We start from the raw sequence: 17,041 nt of genomic DNA on the forward strand, positions 1-17,041 counted from the left end.
GGGGACAGGGTCTCTCCCCCTCCTCCCCCCGCTGGGGACAGGGTCTCTCCCCCTCCTCCCCCCCGCTGGGGACGGGGTCTCTCCCCCTCCTCCCCCCCGCTGGGGACAGGGTCTCTCCCCCTCCTCCCCCCGCTGGAGATAGTTGATTCCTGGCGCTTGGTGCGGTGTGTGCGTTTCTTGCCACTTGTCGACCTCAAGCCAGAGACAAAACCTTGTCCAGGTTTTTGTGGCTTATAAAGTCAGAGTGCTTCGATGTCTGAGCAATCACGGGTGGTGAAGGACACTGTACAGTCATCCACGGATAACTCCACTTCTCACCTTGTGGAGGAGGGAGGGTCATTGAAGCGGTTGGGGATGTTTGTACCTGGGTCACTGCCCTTCGGGGCTCCTGCAGGTCTGTAATGAGTTTGATATGATTCTACTCTAGTAATTACGGCCATCGTCTGGGGTGTGGTTCCACCCAGCGGGAAGATTTTCTCTGGTTCCCTTCAATTCCGTTTTTGCTGCCAGTTTTTGAAGCCATAATCTGTAAAGGGATGCCTTCATGTCAGGGGCAGCCACTCTCACCACCTCTGGAATTCAGCTCATTTTCTTTACACTTTTGGAAATGGATTGCAGTGAGGTTAGGAGCTGGGTGACCCTGGAGACGATCACAGCCTCAGAGAGCATCCATCCATGCCTTCATCACTTTGTTGGTGATTTAGAGTGAACTGGTAGGGCGGTTTGGATTTATCCTGCTGTTTGTGGGCAGACCATGCTGAGGCAGCTCTCCACATTGCCAAGTGGATCTCAGTGTCATGGCTGTGCGGGAACAGTTTGGGACGGCCGGGTCTGGAGCACAAGTCTTCAGTGCTGTTGCTGGATTGGTGTCAGGGTCCCTCGCCTTTACAGTGTCCACTCCCTTCTGCTGTTTCTTGGTACAGTGTGGAGTGAATCAAAGTGGCTGAAGGCTGGTGTTTGCGATGCTGTAGACCTTGAGAGTAGGCAGAGATGGATCATTCACTCAGCATGTCTGGTTGAGGTTAATGCAGGTGCTACAGCCTTGCCATTTGCACTGGCACCCTGGAATATCCTACCATCAATGAGGGGATATTTGTGGAACCTCTACCTCCTGTTCATTCTTTGGTTGCCCACCACTAGTCATGATTGGGTGCGTCAGGGCCGCTGAGCTTTCATCTGATCCACACTGCAGAGGTGCTTCTCCCTGGTCTGTCACCTGCGGCTTGCACAGCTTGACAGTGAGGGTAGTCCTGCGTTGTGGCTTCACTAGTGTGGCACCTCATTTTTGGATGTGCCCGGTGGTGCTTCTGGCTTCTGCCCTCCTTCAATCTTCATTAAACTATCCATCTGCACAGGACATTGGAGAGGTGACTTTTACAAGAGCATGTACAATTCTGGTCACCGTTCTATAGGAAGGATGTTGTTAAACTTGAGAGACTGCAGAAAACATTTACAAGGACATTGCCAGGACAGGAGGATTTGGGCTATAAAGACAGACTGAGTAGGCCGGAGGAGGGGGCAGAGGCTGAGGGTTAACCTTATAGAGGTTTATAAAATCATGAGGGACATGGATAGATGACTAGCCTACGGTGGGCGAGTTCAAAACTAGACAGCATAAGAAAGGAAAAAGATTTGAAGAGGACCTGAGGGGCAACCTTTTCATGCAGAGGGTGATGTGTGTATGGAACGAGCTGCCAGAGGGAGTGGAGGAGGCTGGTACAATTACAACAGTTAAAAGGCATCCAGATGGGTAAATGAATAGGAAGGGTTTAGAATGCTGGCAAATGGGACTAGATTTATTTAGGATATCTGGTCAGCAAGGACTGGTTGGACAAAAGGATCTGTTTCCATGCTGTATGACTAAGGGTTATACCCGAAACGTCGACTTCTCCACCTCCTGATGCTGCCTGGCCTGCTGTGTTCTTCCAGCCTCCTACCTGTCTACCTTGGATTCCAGCATCTCCAGTTTTTTTTGTCTTTATCTAAAAGCCTACAGGAATTTCAGCCTCTGAAATATACACACTCCAAGCCAAAACTAAAGATCTGGCCTATTTAATATTGCAAATTTCTTGGGACATAATGCCACTACAGAAGCCTACCTCCATGAATGGAGCTTGGGATTCAGACGGAGGTGCATCCTTGCTGACCCTAGAGATGACCTTCTCCTGGCCTCAACGTACTAAATAGCAGAAGATGGAGAAAGTTAGCCCCTTATGTCACAGTACAAAACAGGGCTTAGTCCAGTTTTGAGGTGAATCTTCAGTTACTGTTGCGCTGGATGACCTGCCAATATTGGAGCTAACATGGAAATGAAGGTTACAATCAATCAGAACACTGCACTGATGCAAGACAGTGCTACGTCACTGACTGTTCAGTAACAGTTCGATTTTTCTACCTAACCCAGCATAATTCCAGCATTAATTGCAGTATATGGAGAGGGAGAATTCAAACTGTATGGTGAATAATAATTTACTGCAGTGATTGCACAAGCTGTAAGCAAACAGCAAATTACAGATGGGGATGATGAATACCAACATCCTTTCGTTACCAAGCACATTGCATTTTGCAGCAATTTCCAATTCTGAAGTGGACAATCATGATCACTTCCCATATCCACAACTCTGTGCAAATAATTTACTGAGACTGGCACATAGTATTCAACACGGCTGCCAATTCAAGCCTGATCTTGTTTAGTCTCTGAAGGATTTGCTCATGTGGAGCAGAAGCACTGTCAAGTGGCCCGCTTCTGTGCTGTAAATTCTATCTAATAGAAATTTATTTGAAAAACACAAATACAGAAAACAAACATTTACGATCGAGCAAACATTGCACGTACTATTTAATGTGCACCATTACTTCAGTGGATTTAGCGTTTCTTGTTTTATTTTAGTCTTGATAAAAAAGGTAACAATTCTCATTTCAGGCACTCAATCACAAGCTAGCACAACTAATCAGGCGGCAATGCTTCTTCCATGTTGTTCCAACAATGGGGCAAGAATAGGTTACGGGTAACAGGAGAAATTGTAAACCCTTTCTTTGTAACCTGCATACAGTTTTGCAGCATTGAGCATGCAGAGAAAATCTTAGCTCAATCTACTTCTACTCGTCTGGACTATGTCGGCCCAAATAGGTTTCTATGTAAAAACGGAAAAGACTGCAGATACTGTAACTCAGAAACAAAAGCAGAAATTGCTGGAAAAGTTCAGCTGTTCTGGCAGCATCTGTGGAGAGAAAGCAGAGTTAACATTTCAGGTTGAATGACTCTTCCTCAGACCGGCTGAGCTTTTCCAGCAATTTCTGCTTTTGTTTCTGTGATGAATCTACATATGGATTTGCTTTTAACACATTTAACTCGAATTTTAAGATAGCCTGGCATTGTTTTGAGCAGGAAGTCATTCCTATTTACCCTGTCACTGCTTCAGTCCGACTTCAAAATCAACAACAGATGCTGAGCTGGTAAGTACGCGAGAGGACATGACCCCACACAGCAGCTTTCCAAAAATCCGAGTGAAGGAAACTCATGACTTATGTAGATTGGAGATTTTTCTCCCCAAGAATTCTTTAAAAAAAATTCATTCATGGAATGCAGGTATCACTGGCTGGGCCAGTATTTGCTGTCTATCTCCAACTATTTTCAAGTTGGTGGTGGTGAGCTACTATATTGAATTGCTGCAGTCTTTCGGGTGTAGGTACATCCACAGTGTTGTAAGAGAGGGAACTATAGGATTTTAACCTTGTGACAGTAAACGAGCAGTGATTCAGTTTCAAAAGAGGAATGGTGTGTATCTTGAAGGAAAACGTACAGGTGGTGGTGGTGGTCTCATGCATCTCGGTGTCAGAGGTCCCAGTTTCAGAAGGTGTTGCTGCAGGTAACTGGGTAGGTTGCTGCAGTGCACCTTGTACATGGCACACACACTGCTAACATTGTGCTTCAGTGCAGAATGCAGGGAACAATGGTGATGGATTGAGAGCCAATCAAACAGGCTGCTTTGTCATGAAAGGTGTCAACCCTCTTCAATGTTGTAGCAGCTGGAACCATTGAGGCAAGTGGTGAGTATTGCATCACACTACTGACTTGTGCCTTGCAAATGGTGGACAGACTTTGGGGAGTCAGACAGTGAGTTACTCTTTGCAGAATTCCTTGCCTCTGACCTGATCTTGTTTATATGGCTAGTCCAGTTCAGATTCTGAGCAATGGTGCTCCCGGGTTGCTGCTATTAGGGGATTCAACAGTAATAATGCTGCTGAAAGTCATGTGTGCGCATGTGCACGTGTGCGCATGCGTGTGGGGTAGAGCTAGGTTCTCTTTTGTTGCAGCTGGTCACTGCCTGCCTCTTGTGTGATGGAAACGTTACTTGTCTCCTATCAGCCCAGGCTTAGATGTTGTCCAGGTTTTACTACACATGGAAACAGGCTCCTTCAGTTTCTGTGTCGCAAACAATGGTGCTAAACACGGTGCAATCATCAGCGAACATCCCCGCACCTGACCTTACATAGAGCAAAGTTCATTGATGAAGCAGTTGAAGATGGCTGGACCTAGGAAGCTACCCTGAGGAACTCATGCAGTGACATCCTGGGACTGAGAAAACTAACCTCCATCAGCTACAATCATCTTCCTTTGTTAGATACAAGATGAACCCGCAAAGAATTACCGTCCACCCCAATTCCCACTAATTCCAGTCCTGGGTGCCACACTTGGACAAATGCTACTTTGATGTCATAATGATGTGGATTATATTGCAAGGAGGAGGGTTATGTACAACATTGTAAACCTGTAGCAACAACACTGTAACTGCAAAGCAATTCTGCTTCTTAATAGCTCAATAGAGGAAAGATGCATGAATTCAGAAATAAAGTTCAGCACAACACTACACCAAATTACGACTCCCAGTCAGTTTGAGCATTAACTGAATTTACAGTTGGTGCAAGTCCAAAAGCATTTTACAATGACTTTCAATTTGCATTTCTTTATGTCTTTGAAACCAATATTTCATTGTGATGAAGAATTAAAACATTGCATCAAATTAATTAATTTGCATAATTTTCCTCACCTGTGCACGGCTGTTGATCATTACTTCTGGGGCATCACTTGAGGGTAAAGTTGAAGAGTAAAAAGAGGATGACGCCGACTCTGCGTCCTTCTTGGAATCCATGGGACTTTTTGGTCTCACAGGCAAACCTAACCCCATTGAGAAAATCCAAATTAGACAACATATAAGTTCTGTAAAACAACTGGACTTGTATTTTTGTGAAGAAAATGTTACCTTCAACATTACCAAACTTTCCAAAATGCTTCAAAGGGACACAATAAAACAAGATATTACCACCCAAAATATTAGAACAGAGGACCAAAAGCTTGGTTAAAGAGGTAGGTTTAAGGAGTGTCTTAAGTTACAAAAAAGGTAGAGAAGCAAAAAGGTTTAGGGTGGGAATTGCAAAGTTTAAGAGCCCAAGAGCTGAAGGCATGGCCGCTACTAGCACAGCGATTAAAATCAGGAATAGTCAAGAATTACTTTGGAGGGTAGGGGCAGATATGGAAAGGATTGTTGAGTTGGAGAAGATTACAGGGGTGGGGAGGGGCTATGCCAATGAAGGATCTGAAATCAAGGTGAAGTGTTTTAAAATCAAGGTGCTAACTGGAATCTACTGTTCGTGAGTAAATTCTAGAGTGAACGGTGCAAGAAAGAAGATGAGCAGCAGAGTTTTGGATAAGCTCAAGTTTAGAGGGTAGAACACGGAAAGTTAGACAGGAGTGCATTTAGAAAGTTAAGTCTAGACATACCAAAAGCAATGATGAAGATTTCAGTAGCAGGTGAGCTGAGACAGATTTGGAGTCAGGCAATGCTACAGAGGGTGAAACAGACAGTATTACCGACTGTGTGGAAGGGATCTAAAAGGGACACCAGAGTTGAAAACAGTCAGATTCAGCCAAAGACAGTTGCCAGTGTGAGAAGGATTTGGTAACTAAGGAGCAGAATTTGATGCAGGGACCAAAAACAACGCATATGTTTTTCCCAAAATTGGAAAGAAATTTCTCAATATATTTTCTTCATCCACATTAAGATCTGAGGAGGTCACATAGCAAACCAAATGAAGAACACAATCGTACAAATATGTACCTTTGTCAAAGACGAGTTTTAACCTCCGTGTGTTGTGTTTCTTATTTCTGTATTCTTTCTCAAAATTTCCTAGCCCAGACGTGTAATGGTCCCATGGGATCTGAGGCAGCTGGACCACTCTTTGTGGACATGGAAAACCCATGTCAACCTACATTACAGGCAAGGTTAAAGCATTAAAATCCATCCACATTCAGTGTATCAGATTTTACTTTTACTAGTTTCTAGTGAAACAAGCACTCAGTAAAAAAGTGAAAAGTTTGAGGGGTTTTAACTAAGTGGATAGAGAGAGAAACTGTCTCCATTGGAAGAGGGATCAGATTTAAGATAAATGACAACAGCAGCAGAGGGAATATGAGAATTATTTTATTTACACAGCAAGTTGTCATCATCTAGAATGCACTGCCAGAAAGGATAGTGCAAGCAGATTAGACAGCAGCTTCCAAAAGGAATTGGATACATACCCAAAATAGGAAAGTGCTGGACAATAAGGAGCATACAAGAAGACAGAATTACTTGGATAAGACTGTCAGCAAAGACAGGATTGTGGCAAATACCATTCTCTATCAAATTTTATGCTTTCTAACATTATTCATTGAAATTTTCCATTTCAGATCACTGTTACAGAATTTACACGAGTTTATAAAAGCTTGAATCCACAAACTGTCTAGCTATTTCTGCCTGGGAATGATTCTCTAGCTCTAGGTACTTATTTGACTTTCAGTGCAGCTCTGATTCATTCAGCTGGGACAAAGTGGGCTGCAGGAGGTTAGCAGTAATGGATAATAATGAACTATTCCGAGGGCATGAAATCAAATCATCTCAATACACTGTAAAGCTGAATTCAATAAATCGGCATCTGAAGATTGCCATTAAAAGTGTCAGACTACCTTAAAAACTCACTAAAGAAAATACCCAAACAAGTGCAGATGCTGGAAATCAGAAACAAAATCAGAAATTGCTCAAGAAACTCAAAGGTCTGACAACATCTGCAGAGAGAAATCAGAGATAACATTTCAGGTCCAGTGACCCTTCTGCAGAATGGCAACTTTTGTTTTTATTAAAAGCCCAGTATATTACTGAAGCCCTTCAAAAAAATCAGAACCTGCCACCACTGCCTGCAGTTCCACATCACATGGCTGGCTCTTCACACTATTTTCAGATTGGTTCTAAACATGTCCTACGATCCCAGAGCTCAGGTGAAAGGAGTTCTTCTGTCCATTTGATCTTATCTGCAAGCAACCTTCAAGTTCCCATCACAGCTTTGCAATCTGATCAATAATATATTTGCATCTCTGACAATGGAGTAACGGCTCCCCATCACAGCAGAGTGACAGAGTCGTTTCTGCATTCAGTGTAGTATGGTGGGGTCAAGGCCCAGAGCACTCTGACCACATTCTGCAAGTCGTCACCAAATTTTCGAATGCAATAATGTACCTGTACGGCTGTCTTTGTTTCCTTCTATGTTAATAACTTGTAAAATAGCCTGACAGCCAATGGGAGAAACCAACACAAAGGATAGTCTTCACTCACCAGATATGTAATTGTCTAGCTCAGTTGGGAATCTTAGTGAAAATACAGATAGAAAAAAAGGAAAAAGAGGTCCTTACTACTACGACTCCAAAAAACAGAAAACACACTTAAGGACCTGACTATGACTTACCTGCTGTTGGAGATTTTCCACAAAAGTAATGGGCTCCTTCAACCCTTCCTTCTGATGTCTGCTTAAACATTCCAAGTCTTGAATAGCTTGGGCTCGCTGAGCTTCCAGTACAGCGATGGTCTGTAGCAGCCTCTGGTAACTGAACAAAAAAAATCAAGTTATTCTGAAGAAAGCAAGAGCGACACTTGCACAAGTTTAAAACATGTAACTTGACCAAGAAGTAGAATGAGGTTCCCCTCCTTGCTTTCTTCAAGTACACCATCTATAGCTTTAGAAATATTACAAAAATTGCTCTATCTGCTAACTTTGCATATATTAGCAAGTACCGTGTACAGACATCGAATTGAAATGGCTTTGAATTCAACACAAACTGACGGCAGATAAACAACTTTGTTATTTACTTATTCAACTGTTAGGCTGTTCTTATATAGTTCCAAGTAAAGAAGCCCACCGAATCTCAATCTTAATGCCAGTAATCAGACCTTCAACACAGATCTTCAATCAGATATTCAGCTAAACTATTTTCACACAAAGGATACAAGAAAGGCCACTTAGGGAATGGCAGCACAACAGCATTTGGTAAGGTATCAATAAGTGTTATTATGACTTGAAGTTGCTCGTGTAGATGAGAGGTCCATCCACACAAGGAAGAATCCTGGTGCTAGAAATGGGGATATGTTTTTAATGTCAGGTGTAATGAGCACTCGATACTAAACAGAATTTGGCAAGCCCAAGGAATTAAAGTGCAATATTCTTAAGTGTATATAGTCATGGCCTTTTCATAATTATAGAATAATACAGCACAGAAGGACCATTTACCACATTGCACTTGTGTTGACTCATGCTGAATTACCCAATTAGTCCCTGTTCTTTTGCCTTAGCCATGAAATACTGTGCAAATAGTTTTTCTTCAAGTATTTAACAACACCCTTTCCAACTTTATTACTGAATTTGATTCCTCCATCTTTTCAGACAGTACATTTCACACAATGAGCTAGAGTGAGGCTAACAGAGGTTTCCTCACAAACCCATGTGACAATCACGTTCAAAGAACAACCTCAGAGTTGGAAACCCTTCTGACAAAGTAAATGCTTCGGAACTGTTTCCTGTATCAAAATCATTCACTAATTTGAACGCCTCCATTAACCTTCTCTGCTCCAGTAGGAGTAATCTTGTGTTCTCTCACCATGAGACAGATCTGAAGTCCCACACCCCAGCACTACTTTACTAAGTCCCTTTTGCATTCTTACTGAAGCCTTGTCAAACTTCCAAAAGTGTGATACCTAGAATGCAAGACAATACATCAGCAACAGCCTAATCAGTGTTGTTTAAAGGTTTAACATAACTTCTTTGCTTTTGGACTCTAGGCTGCTATGTATAAGTCAAGGATCTCTTTCTCATTCATTCATTATGGGACGTGAGCATCACTGGCTAGGCAAGCATTTTTTGCCTGCCCCTGTTGCCCCCAAGAAGGTAGCAAGCTATCTTGAACCGCTACGGTCCTTTGAATGTAGGGTGACCACAATGTTGTTTAGGAAGGGAGTTTCAGGATTTTGACTCATGGGCAGTGAAGGAACAACAGTACAGTTCCAAATCAGGATGCTCTGTGCCTAAAAGAGGAACTTCCAAGGTGGTGGTGCTCCCGTGTATCTACTGGTTTTGTGCTTCTAGGCAGTAGAGGTCATGGTTGTGAAATGTGCTGCCGGACAGCTATCACAGTACATCTTGTAGCTGGTACACACTGCTGTTCCTGGGCCTCAGTGGTGAGGGGAAATGAACGTTGAAGGTAGTAGATGGGATGCCAAGAAGTAAATGCTTTGCCCTGGATGATATCAGCTTTTTGAGTGTCACTGGAGCTGAACTCATCCAGACAAGTGGTAAATATTTCATCACACTTCTGGCTTGTGCATTGGGAAGTTGGACAAGTTACTTGCCACAGTATTCCTAGACGTTGACCTGCTCTTGTAGCCACAGTATTTATACGGCTGGTCCATTTCAGTTTCTGGTCAATGGTAACCCTGAGATGTAAATACCACGTGTCATTTAAAGACCTTCTCAACATGTCCTGCCACTTTCAAAGACTTCGGCAAACATAACTCCAGATCCAAGGAACAAGGAATCTTTATTTTGGAGACCCCTTTTTGAGAAAAAAGACAGTTGCATTGCTTAATTTTACTGAGGACTGTCATTTGATTTTTCGGGCCCTTTTTTCCATTTTCACTAACTCAATCCTTACCAAAACAGTTAACACACAGAGTTCAGAATACCATTCGCCCTGAACTTTTTCTCTCCAATTTGAATTCTAAACACCAATCTCTACTTACAGCTGAGCATATCCTTAGGTATCATCCACCTCAGTCAGCTCCCCTCCACCAAACATCACTATGCCTGCCTGATCCTAGGAATTTATCAATTCACCATTGCACCTGCAGGATGCGAATTTTCCTCCAGAATTTCTTGTATTTTTTCACCCAAACTTGAATATGCCTGCACTGTAAAGCCCATGAAACCTCTCGCAATTACACATTATAGACTTATCAACAAAACAGTTCTGGAGTTGCCAGCTATTGCTTGTGCCAATTTTTTTTCAAGTTCAGGTTTTATTAGTTTTCAAGATAGGTTTGCCTGCGTTTAGTAACTGATACAAGACTGTTTGTTGCTTATACTTAAACTGTTTACATGTCTCACACTTTGATGCCTACTTTCCTTGGTCCTTTCTCTCTCAAGTTTTTTCTTTTTGTATAGAATCCCTACAGTGTGTAAACAGGCCATTTGGCTCAACTCTCCAAACAGCATCCCAACTACACTAACCCCTCTATCCTATCCCTGTAACCCTGCATGCCCCATGGCTAATCCATCTAACTTACATATTCCTGTACACAATGGGCAACTTAGCATGGCCAATCCATCTAACCTGCTCATCTTTGGACTGTGGGAGGAAACCCATGCAGACAAAGTGCAAACTCCTTACAGATGGTCGCAGAGCCTGGAATTGAACCCAGGTCCTTGGTGCTGTGAGGCAACAGTGCTAAGCAATGAGCCACCGTGCCACCCTCTTCTCATCAGAAACCTCCTGGTTCCAGAGATGTTGATGGATTGAAGTGCGCAGTGGGAAGTCTCCTGCAAGACAACAGCAGGACTGTCTGGGAATGATCATTCTTTGAGTTCCAACAGCAGGTTCTCTCACTCCTGACACTGCTGCTCGTTCAGAGAATCTGAACCTCGAGAAGCAACAAAAGCAGGAGGGAGAGCACCTGCTACTGGAAGATCTATAGCAGCGAGTGTGGGACAGATAGAATTTGAAATTGGAGGGCCCCCTGACTGATTCTGATTTACCTGCTTGCTGCTCTGCCAAACAAAGCACACATGGGCCACCTTCTTCATAGTACCGCAGTTACTGTGCGTTTGCAAATTTCACTGGTCTGTCTATAGCCTCTTGGCATCCTGAAATATATTACTTTTTTGTATTAAATGTATTAAATTGTTTAATATATTTAGTGCCAACTGCAAACTTTGTAATTATGCCATACAAGCCACTAGTATATATTGAAAAGAACATTTTTTTTTGGCAAGGTGTACTGGAACCAACTAATAGAATCTGAAAACAACCATTCACTACAAACACCCATCATCTTTTATCGTTCCCAAATTTAACATCCCAATGGCATTGTCTCTATAATCCCACGGGCTGTGATGTCACTAAGATTATGATACTTCATTAAACATCTTTGGTAAATTAGTTTTCACATCAACCACACTCATCAAACTTGCCTCTTAATACCTCAAAAAATATTGTTTAGTTAACAGCTTTAATGTTATTTCTATAATGGGAGCTCCCAAAACCTTACGTAAGATTTCACTGGTCAAATCAAACTTTGTTAAATTTGTGCCTTCCTAATTCACTTTGCCCTACATATAAACTCAAGTTTGAAATTATTCACAACAGAAATTAATGGAAAATCTCATCAGGTCTGGCAGGATCAATGCAGAAAAATAATCAGAGTTAACACTTCAGGTCCCGTGACCCTTTTTCAGTACTGGAATCACCTCACTCAACAATCTTTCACACTATCGTGTTTTCTGACCAGAGATTGGTCTAACGAAACAAATACAAGAAACTACAAGAGGTCAGAAATTAGGCAGACTCACCTCCGCACTCCTCTAGGTCTGCCCATCATCTATAATGGTGCAGACTAAGTCATATGATGGGATACTCTCCACTTGCCTGGATGGGTGTAGCTCCAATAACACTTAACAAACACACCATCCAGCTGGACTGACATGCCATCAATGCTCAAATATTTACTCCTCCCACAAGCGGATCACAGTGGGTATAATGTGCACGCCATGCAAGATCTATTCGTTTGGGCTACTTCAACAACACTGCCATTACTTAGAAAGACAGCAGGCATGCAAAAGCACCAAAACCTGCAAGTTCCCTCCAATTCAAAGCCACTCTGGTTTTGAAATATTGCTGTTCTATCAATAGGCCACAGCTTCTCTCCCAGACAGTACTGTGGAAGCACTTCTACCACAAGCCATAGAGTCAGAGATAGACAGCATGGAAACAGACCCCACAGTCCAACTTGTCCATGCCGACCAGATATCCTAATCTAGTCCCATTTGCCAGTACTTGGCCCATATCCCACTACACCCTTCCTATTATTGCAACAGTTCAAGAGAGCAGCCCACCACTACATCAAAGGGACTTAGGAATGAACAAATATCAACTTCAGCCGTGCCATCCACATCTTCTGAATGAACAAAACAAACTTGTCTGATTCCAAATATTTTTCTTAATCTCCATTCCCAAATAATCATGAACTACCCTAGACAAGTCATGTGAAAATATGTATACAATGGAAGTCTTCGATGTCTAGCCAACCGCTACTTGCAATAAAATCTGGACTCGATGTGCAGTTCAATCACTTTAGAGCTGAACACTTTCTTCCATGCCTTTTACCCACTCCCTACTCCCAGATCCTGTCATGCCATAGGTGACTTCCAGCACAGCCAACCTACTTTCATCCACTCATAGTCCCCAATATCACTAATATAGCTTCTCTTCTTCCCTATCAACAATCCCTTTGACTGCCTAACATTCCCCTCCCCACTCTCTCTCCAGGCTCGATGACGGTCTACCCACACATTCCTTTTCCCTACCCAACTCCTGACATCAGCATACATACCACTTTTTCGGTGATAAAAGTTCTGAAGAAAGGTCACTGGGCTCAAAGTATTAACTGCTTACTCTCCACAGATCTGCCAGAGCTGCTGAGTTCTCCAGCAATTTAATTTTGTTTCAGATTTCTAGCAGTTGCAGTTCTTTGTTTTATTGCATTATATAACGCAGTACTTCTACATCAACAATGCAAAAGAACTTCACAGAGTTTCTCAAGTATTCAGATACGGAATAGATGGTGTTGACTCTCCATCAACATCATGGAAATTAGGTAAGGCATCAGCACCGCTTTTGCAAGATGCTTTGTAAGGCGAGAGCACTGGATCTTCCTTCATGCAGTCTTTTAGACAGATACAATGACCACTCTCAGAAAGCTAGCCTGGAACATGCACAAGCACTTACAGAACTGCAAACATCATACTCAGTTTATGTTACAGTGCCTCCACACAACAAATTTCCCACTGAAGCAGAAAGCTTTCAGCTTTACACGAAAGTAATGCTTAAGAGGAGTAAAGTGGATGCCACTGGATTCAGGCTGTACTTATGTTACTAACGCACCTTAAAAGAAACCACTTCATACCAATGGTGCAGCTGCAGTATGAATGCACTTTTAAACACACGTCCTGGTCTAATGTAAACATATCTAGTGCAGCTCCACTAAACTGCTCAATACTTTTTTAACGAACCAATTCAGCAAGTTAGTCTTGAAATCCACTCAAGAAAGGCCTGTGCATGATGTTACACTGAGATTGAGGCTACAGCTTCTGGCAGTCAGGCATAAACTCAAAGCAGTTAAAGTGAGGACATCTGAATTAAGAAACAGACGAGTGAATTTGTGTGTGTTATGGAATGTTAAAGGGAGGGAAGTCAATGATGTGTGCAATGAGCAAGCTTGGGTGGTGGCTACTTCAAAGGGGAAGGGGGATGGGATTAAGTAACACAAGACATTTAAGCACCTTGAGTTTTTCTGCTGTTGTTAAACAAGACCATGGAAAAAAACTGCTTTCAGCTCTCATCCTCAATGCATTTGTTTGACAAAATTCTAGCAATCTCAGATTTGAAATTAACACCAACTACTACTTGCAGGATAGTGTTCCAAACTTCTGCCATCCTTTGTATGTGAATGAGTTTCTTAATGGTCATTGGCTATGGTCTGGCTGTAATTTTTAACCTTAGCCTAGACTGATCAACAGTGAAATAGGGTAGAAAGAATATCTTGAAAGTTTGCTCAAATCACTCTCGAATCTTCTGAGTTTCAGGGAATGCAACCCGATATTGCATAATCTCCTCTCAATTTAATCCTTAGAGTTGAGGGTTCATGTTGGTAAATTTATACTGCACTCCCGCCAGAATCAACATATCATTCCTACTAAGGCAATGAAGTGAATAGATTAGATTAGATTCCCCACAGTGTGGAAACAGACCCTTCGGCCCAACCAGTTCACACCGACCCTCCGAAGAGTAACCCACCCAGTCCCATTTCCCTCTGACTAATGTACCTAACACTATGGGCAATTTAGCATGGCCAATTCACCTGACCTGCACATCTTTGGACTGTGGAGGGAAACCGGAGCATCCGGAGGAAACCTACGCAGACATGGGGAGAATGTGCAAACTCCACACAGACCTTTGCCCAAGGTTGGGATCGAACCTGGGACCCTGGTGCTGTGAGGCAGCAGTGCTAACCACTGAGCTACCATGCCACCCCAAAGATGGGGTTGATGCAATGAGTCAAAAGAAGCTTGCTCATTCTGAATATAAATTCTCATCTTCCAACCAAAATGCAGCAGCAAATCACAAATTAGGAGCATGTTCTTTTCACAAGAAAGAATTTTGCATCTGCTGGTCACAGCACACAGCCAGCTCAAGTAATGGCTTACCTCTGATTGAAAAGTGTAAGGTGTTTCTCCAGAAGAATACTGACTGCTGCACACTGTCATCTGTTAATGTCAGAAGTTGAGACACAAAGGACCCCACATAGAATTCCATGGCTCACATAGAATTCCATGGCTCACTGTCTCAGCATCACATTACTTTATTGCAACTGCTAAACATCTCTGCCTTAGTCACACAATGTGCTGCTTGGTCAGTGATCACAAAAGCCCAGCTGAAATGTCAGGCCGAAAGAATAAATTCTCATTGAATAGCAGAGCAGGCTCAATGGGCTGAATGGGCTACTTCTGTTTTCACATCTTCTTGACCTTCCTGAAGTACTCCAACTTACTTGAATTAAGACAGACCAAACCTATAGGCTGGACGATGGTAATCACATTTCTCAACTAAATAATGCTCCACAAGGTCTGACAGCCAATCCAATTTCCACTTACGCTGTTTTCAAGCTTCAGTGGACTCGTCTAGCTTAACTTGAACATACACTTCAGAATCAAAGTGTGTGCTGTAGCTACAATGCCTTTTAAGAAAATAACTGAGAAGCCACCGAGATGGATCAAGATTTAACAGGATCAGGGTAGCACATTTTCAAATGATTAGGAAACATTGCCAGAGTAAGACAATTAATTGGATAATTCTGTAAGCATGATGCGCTAAACTGACTCCTCCAGCACTGATTGACTAATAATTCCAAGATGGCGCAGACCAGACAATCAGGATTAGCTAATGCGGACAACAAACCTTAAGCTTGTAAACAGAAGATGTAGATTTAGGGGTGAAAGGAATTTCTCAGCTTTAGGAGACAAGAAAATTAATGAAATGGGTGTTGGAGTTTTGATTTCAACATATGAAGACGGTCAACATGGGAGGACAATACTTTTGCAGTTCGGAAGTAATTGGAAAGATCAGATTCCCAGTGAATTTTCAAATATAACCAGAATGGCATTGCATTGAATTCCAGCAATGTGAGACAGCAGAGGGTTACCACAGGAAAAGGATGCTGGTTGATGAGATTTGTGCTCAACCAGAGCTCCTGAAAAGTTAGTTAAGATGAGATAATGATCACCTACTTTCATTGCCAGCTCAACCATTAACCAAAAGTACCATTAACCAACACCTCAAAAACAAAAAAAGGTACAGGATACTGCTGAAACTTGTCACTTCTTAGCTGAAAAGACACCTTTATGAGAGGTAGAGGAACTCTGAAACGTTGTTAGAGATGTATCCTGCAACTGGCTGCTTGTCTCACTGAAGTCATACTTTCAATTGACAAATGCCCCACTATTTTCAGCAGGGAGGCTTCACAGTGGCTGCGGTTAACGGAGTAGAAATTTCTATTCTAAAGTTCAAGTAGCTCCCACACTGTCGATAGGATTACAATTGTAATGTTCACAAAGGGCTGAAGCACAGCAAGCCTTTTGTCAGAACAGGTTTCCCATGTCAGATAGCAGACCCATACATGCACACTTAGATATGAAGGAAAGTGAATTAAAGGGAAGAAGATGCCTTCTTGAAAAAAAATTATAATGCTCTCTGGAATTCAACATTTCAAAAAGTAGTGGAAACAACACACCTCGTTCAGCATCCCTCATTCATCATCGAGGGGAACCTCTGTTGTTTGTGATTAGTAAGTTTGCAGACGATACAAAAATTGGTGGAGTCGCAGATAGTGAGAATTGTCAGAGGATACTGCAGGATATAGATCAATTGGAGGCATGGGCAAAAAAAAATGGTAGATGGAGCTTAATCCCGACAAACGTGAGGTGATGCATTTTGGAAGGTCGAGTGCAGGTGGAAATTATACAGTGAATGGCAGAACCTTTAGGAGTATCGATATGCAGTGGGATCTGGGCGTGCAGGTCCACACATCATTGAAGGTGGCAGCGCAGGTAGATAAGATAGTAAAAACAAAAAGGCCTTTGGCATGTTTGCCTTCATTGGAAGGGGCATTCAGTACAAGGATAGACTAGCCAGAACTTTAATTAGGCCACACTTGGAATATTTCTTACAGTTCTGGTCACCCCACCAAAGGAAGGATGTGAATGCTTTGGAAAGGGTACAGAATAGGTTTACCAGGATGCTGCAATTCAGGCAGCATCCGAGGACAGGCAAAATCAACGTTTCGGGCAAAAGCCCTTCATCAGGAATAAAGGCAGAGAGCCTGAAGCGTGGAGAGATAAGCTAGAGGAG

The 17,041-nt window shown here is 42.6% G+C and overlaps 1 protein-coding gene across 1 annotated transcript in view; it reads right to left on the reverse strand.

The window, feature by feature from the left end:
- Positions 1 to 17,041, reverse strand: part of zzz3 (zinc finger, ZZ-type containing 3) — a 102,511-nt gene that overhangs the window by 22,929 nt on the left and 62,541 nt on the right. The window contains exons 3-5 of the mRNA XM_043698689.1: positions 7,780 to 7,918; positions 6,120 to 6,267; positions 5,052 to 5,179 (exon numbers count right to left, since the gene is read on the reverse strand). Of these exons, the coding sequence (XP_043554624.1) occupies positions 5,052 to 5,179; positions 6,120 to 6,267; positions 7,780 to 7,918 (415 nt within the window). The remainder of the gene's footprint in view (positions 1 to 5,051; positions 5,180 to 6,119; positions 6,268 to 7,779; positions 7,919 to 17,041) is intronic.

The sequence above is a fragment of the Chiloscyllium plagiosum genome, chromosome 11 (assembly GCF_004010195.1).
Source record: "Chiloscyllium plagiosum isolate BGI_BamShark_2017 chromosome 11, ASM401019v2, whole genome shotgun sequence".
In the NCBI taxonomy this organism is placed as follows: Eukaryota; Metazoa; Chordata; class Chondrichthyes; order Orectolobiformes; family Hemiscylliidae; genus Chiloscyllium; species Chiloscyllium plagiosum.